Here is a 6,000-nt window from a genome sequence, read left to right as displayed (position 1 = left end):
GAATGAGCAAACAATGATATGAATAACACATATCTCGTTTGCTAGGTGTCTTCAATTGTTTTTTTTTGCGTAAAGTAGCTCCTGATAATAGTACTTTGTGCTTGAAAATTGCGTGATAAGAATTTTAATAACTAACAATACATCAATTTTCTCATTGATTATTCGTTGAGCTTACATCTCGAGACATCTTCCCTCGAGACAAATTCCTGGCCCTACCACTGGAATAATCTGTAGCAGCGTTGTTAGGAAACAAGGCTTGAAATTTCAATATGCATTCCAAAAAAATATTTTTCTTCGCGGACCCCCAGCAACGACTTCACGGTCCCCCAGGATCCCGCGGACCCCAGGTTGAGAATCACTGATCTATAGCACTTACCTTATCCGCATATTTCGTACAAGCCAACTCGGGAAGAAATCAATTTCAATAAACTAGAAATCTAGACAAAAATTAAGATCCGTGAAAAATTATGACGTAAACACTTCTGTCTCAATACTTCGCGTGCTTTTTTAACTTTTGTTGAGATCGGTACGTTGAACTTTGAATAATTGAGTAGTTTATGACTCTAAACTGAACTGGCTGGTCTGTCACGTACTTCTCCCACAAATCAATATAACTGTGTCAATATTCGTTCACCCGACATCTTCCCTTGTAAGAAAACGTAAATTGATTATAATATTAGTCTATTTGATTTTGTGTGATGATTTGATGTGATAGCAATGAATACATTTTTGGTTTTATACTTTTATTTTTTGTTCAAGTTGTAGCTGAAGGTATATATCAATTTGCACTTTTTACAGATATTTACAATCTATTTTTAAATTGACTACAAATTATATGCACAATTTCTATCATTACCTACTTAGCGTGAACGATTATATACATTGTAGTCAAGTGTTTGATAGTATTGGAAACTTTCATTTTGACAGATAAAAACATTTTTTTTACATACTTGCACAACCCGACCGTTAAAAGTAAACTGAATTCGGAAGAAATTTACGCAAACCCGAACCATGATCCGCTGTAGATTTTTCGTCTAGGAGTGCGAGTGGCCTAAATGATGAGCACCCAATGGATGGAAGTATGGCCCGTACGGTGGATAGGCTACGGCGTGCGGGTACAAAAGGCTGCTGGCATAGGAACCGGGACCGAATGCTCCTCCGCCGTTTGGAGGCGGTACCGTTGGACTATTAACATCCATACCAGGGTTCTGCTTTTTCCATTTGGTTCGGCGATTTTGGAACCAAATTTTAACCTGTAATGAGAAAGAGAGAACACGTTATTACGCACAGTTGGATACTACCGAACAATGTGTTGTATAGTGGTTAAAAAAACCATCGGTACATACCTGAGTTTCGGTGAGGCTTAAACTTAACGCTAGATTCAGTCTTTCACAAACCGATAAATATCGGGTGGTTTTGAATTTGTTTTCTAGGGATACCAGCTGCTCGTAAGTAAACGCAGTGCGCGCCCTGTGGAATGTATGGATAATAACGAGTTATTATTATATGATGAAGACGCACAGTGCCAAAAATTATATAGCTCGCATAAGGATGTATTAATCTATTTTCCTAAGCAATTGAATATTTTATAGATAATTTTTGGGAATGGAATGCTGTAAATAAATAATTTACGAATTTTTGAACAACTCGAAAAGTGGTTTAAATGAGCAACACACTTAGAAAAAAACATGTAAGATAAAGCCTGACATACACGAGCCTTAAATGTTGTATACATTTAAATTAATTTAATTTAACATTATGGCTAATTTCATGAACGTGTACTTTTGATTCAGATCAAATCGCTTTTAAGAGTTGATAAGTGTAGATTTACATCGTTTCAAAACGAAATAATATCGTTTACTGCATTTTCATGTAAAATTGAAAAGAAAGCGGTACTTAGGCGTGAAATAGCCTAGCTTATGATGATGATGTACTAACCAATTCAAATCAAGAATAATCAATTGCTAAAATGACAAAAAAATTAGGAAAAAAACTCAACAAATTTACCTTCGTGGCTTAGAACTATTACCCTGTGATTTTCCATCACCGGATCGACTGCCGTCTTTTTTAGAATCTGTTTCACTGGCATGGTCATCGATGTCGCTTCCCATTGTATCATCTCCCAGCTCGTCCTGATCGATGTCGTTCATATCTTTCGCTGCAGCGTATTTTCCATCCGAGCAAGAGGGAGACCGATAAGGAAAAAGCGGAAGAGAAAAATCAGTAAACAGATCATTAATTAATTTCACGCTTCAACAGCGCGTGGCATCGTCGACGGCTCAATGTGACAGGATTGTAGTCTATATATAAGTTCATATAGAACAGTGTTTTGTTGCCACCGATGATGGCTTGAAATGGAAGCAGCTTTGAGGAGATTATTATTTATGGCAATTATTTTATGATTTCATCGCATCGTTATCATTTTCGCGCGCAGATGCTGTCGATGGCGACGCATTGTTTGCCACTACGGACTACACAGTCAATGTGTCTCTAGCGCACCATCATAAATTCCCCAACATTTTATTATCATAGCAAACATATCAATTGCTCCAAGCAACACAGCAGCCGCGCTGTTAGCATCGAACACGAGCACCGTAGAAACAGGCTGTGAATTGAACGGGTTGTGTTCGTTTAAAGACCATAGAGAAGAGGCAACTGTTGACAGACTTATGCTTCCGTCCTTGCTTCCCACTCACAAAAGACTTTCCAAAAGATGTGTTGATTTTGAAATTGAGACGTTGTTTGCTGATGAACTCAATTACCTAATACAGAAATATAAGGAGCCAAAAAATTATGTTGCCTCACCAGAAGTTTTGTGTTCCGTAATCTAAATGACATCTGAATTTTTGAGAATTAAATAATTGATGGCTTGATCAATGAAGAAATGTTTAAACAAATACGATCGTTACTATCGTTTGTATCGAATAAGAGTTAATATATCTTACTGTTTACATTTCTATTTCAATATACATATTCCAGTTGATACCTGCAGTGTATAATAATAGTTCCAAGATTTTCAAACCGGATGGAGATATGCGAATGTGAATGAGTACAAATGTCCAATTATCAACCAAGTAGTTTACTGTTTCCTATTAGTAGTAGATTGGAGGTGTCGTTTGAGACCGTACACTATAGAATCGTAGATTTGATATGATACCAGTTAATATATGTGTCGCACAGAGAACAAGCGTCGTTCTATTTATGCGTTATAATTAATACTACGTTCACACTACGAGTTAAAACGTGTTTTAACCCTATCTTGATGACATTTTTCTTTTTGCTAATTATTATAACATGTTTTAACTCTGTAGTGTGAACATAGTATAATTCTCAGAACTCTCAAACCTGCACGCGGGTGGCTAAACCTGTGATGATACTATCTATCTATCTGTATATATATATATATATATATATATATATATATATATATATATATATATATATATATATATATATATATATATATATATATATATATATATATATATATATATATATATATATATATATATATATATATATATATATATATATATATATATATATATATATATATATATATATATATATATATATATATATATATGTATATATATATATATATATATATATATATATATATATATATATATATATATATATATATATATATATATATATATATATATATATATATATATATATATATATATATATATATATATTATCTATCTATCTATCTATATATATAAAAGTCAAAGTTTGTATGTATATCATTTATGGATTCCCCAACGGCTTCACCGATTGCCGTAAAATTTATACATAGTAGGCATATGTTATGGGGCGTGTTTGTGTGCTCTTGCTTGGGTACTATCTGCCCGCCAGATGGCGCCTGAACAAATTGTGTTTTCCTCCTATTTCGTTGAAAGTCGCAGCAACGCGCGTTGGGTATTAGCTAGTATATATATATAAAAGTAAAAGTTTGTATGTATATGATTTATTGACTCCCAAACGGCTTAACCGATTTCCGTAAAAATCAATACTTATGGGGCGTGTTTGTGTGCTATTAGTTGGAGATTATCTGCCCGCGAGATGGCACTTTGGAACAAATTGTGGTTTCCTCCTATTTCGTTGAAAATCGCAGCAACGCGCGATGGGTATTAGCTATCTAAATATTTTAAAGTCAGTAGAAAAAAACTAAAAACTTCTTCCTACGTGGCAAAGACACAATTGTTTTTCCGAAAGAAATTATTTATTCATAAAAACAATTAAACCGGCAATGTTGTATCCTTTGATGGATTTTGAACAAAATAGGAGAAACAATTTTGAAACTTTTTATCTGGTTCAGCACAACTGAGTTGCACAGGCTCGCAAGCATAGAGACATCACAAAACATAACGGTCCAATCTCAATATTATCGGAACAATGGGCCAAACGACCTACAGACGATAATCATATCCGCCCACCACGACAGCTATTTCGCAGATCAGTTGACTAAGCTGCGAGTTTTTACTATAAATATAAACAAAAGTCGCACTCACACGTGTCACAGGTGTGTAGGGGAGAGTGAGGACACTTGATCCTTGTGGATATTAGATTCACTGGCCATATCTCATAATCTCTACGCATAAAGTTATCAAAATATAAAAAGAAAATATTTGCTCGTTTATGATGTTCAAAAAACAAATCTGATGTATTATATTTGGTTTGGAACAGCTGTGTAATATTTTAGAAGATATGTGTTTAAATCCATGTCGAAGGTCTTCTCACAAATTTTTTGGACGGTTGTATGAGATCGTCGAACTAATAATTTATGAATATTTTCAAGTGCGATTACATTCTAAAAGCTTTTGTCTAGAAAAACACGTTTTTCGAATAAAAAGATTCACAACACATATAAAAAAAATTAAATTTTGTTCACCTCATACAATAGGTATCTTTGATCCCTGTAACACTGGGTAGTCTTGATCCCTATCACTAGTTCTCTCAAACACTTTCAAAGTGTATAAGAAGAGAAAAACATCATTTTCATAAAGCACCTGGCACTATTATTTAACCAAAAAAATGGTATGAGTTATTAATGATTGGAAAATACAGTTAAAAAGTACTGATCTACCGCAAATACTTGTCTTGATTTTCTACTGTGGTTAAAGTTTGTCGTGTACCTAAAAAGGTAGTCTTAATAATTAATTTGTCAGGATAGGTGGTTAGCTAAACTTTCGTGTCTATAGGTCATAGTGTGCTTTGTTTCTTTAGCTCTAGTAGGCGGGTGATCAAGTTACCACACGTTTTACATTTCTTATAAAAGAAATGTATAGAATTCGCTCAAACTTTCAAGATTTTTTCCGAGGCCCGAAGGGCCGAGATTTATATACCAATCGACTCAGCTCGACGATTTGGGACAATGTCTGTGTGTGTATGTAACGGACAAATTCTCATTCGTGTTTCTCAGCAATGGCTGAAACGATCTTATCCAAACCAATTTTAAATGAAAGAACTAAAAAACAGTATGAACGCTATTAATTTGTTTTCGATTCTGATGTTTAGTTTCCAAGATATGAATGTTTGAATGCGTAAAAATGGCGTTTTTCGCAGTTTTTTTTAAATTATCTGCCAAAATTGACAATATAGATTAACAATTTATATGTTTTTAGACAGCTTTAACAAATACCTTTCGAACAAGCTATAGATTGTTGAAATCGGACTATTATCAAAAGAGATATTAAACATTAAATGCGGACGAAAGATTTTTATCATTTCCCATTGCCAGAAATATGACCAAAAACATGTAATCTATTATTAACGCCAAAACGGCTTATTTTAGGTCAATAGTATCTTCGAAGAATATAATGGAGGCAAAATGCTCTTTCTTTTGGTATTGTGCTTTTGCTGATTAATCACCCTATGAGTGAGATATTTTCACAAATTTTCTTAAAAGTGATTATATCGAAATTATGTTTTCAGCAAATTTGTAGCTCTTGCTTTTGCGAATAACTTTACTGAAGACTTCAAATATCTATT

At 33.8% G+C, this 6,000-nt stretch overlaps 1 protein-coding gene across 1 annotated transcript in view; it reads right to left on the bottom strand.

The window, feature by feature from the left end:
• Nucleotides 1-769: 769 nt before the first annotated feature.
• The window catches only part of LOC131695518 (homeobox protein slou), a 69,231-nt gene continuing 64,000 nt past the window's right edge, over nt 770-6,000 (bottom strand). Inside the window, exons 3-5 of the mRNA XM_058984077.1 lie at nt 2,008-2,158; nt 1,347-1,470; nt 770-1,253 (exon numbers count right to left, since the gene is read on the bottom strand). Of these exons, the coding sequence (XP_058840060.1) occupies nt 1,035-1,253; nt 1,347-1,470; nt 2,008-2,158 (494 nt within the window). The 3' untranslated portion in view covers nt 770-1,034. The remainder of the gene's footprint in view (nt 1,254-1,346; nt 1,471-2,007; nt 2,159-6,000) is intronic.

The sequence above is a fragment of the Topomyia yanbarensis genome, chromosome 1 (assembly GCF_030247195.1).
Source record: "Topomyia yanbarensis strain Yona2022 chromosome 1, ASM3024719v1, whole genome shotgun sequence".
NCBI lineage: Eukaryota > Metazoa > Arthropoda > Insecta > Diptera > Culicidae > Topomyia > Topomyia yanbarensis.
The sequence above is the reverse complement of the archived record's forward strand: the minus strand, read 5'-3'. Positions and strand labels throughout refer to the sequence as shown.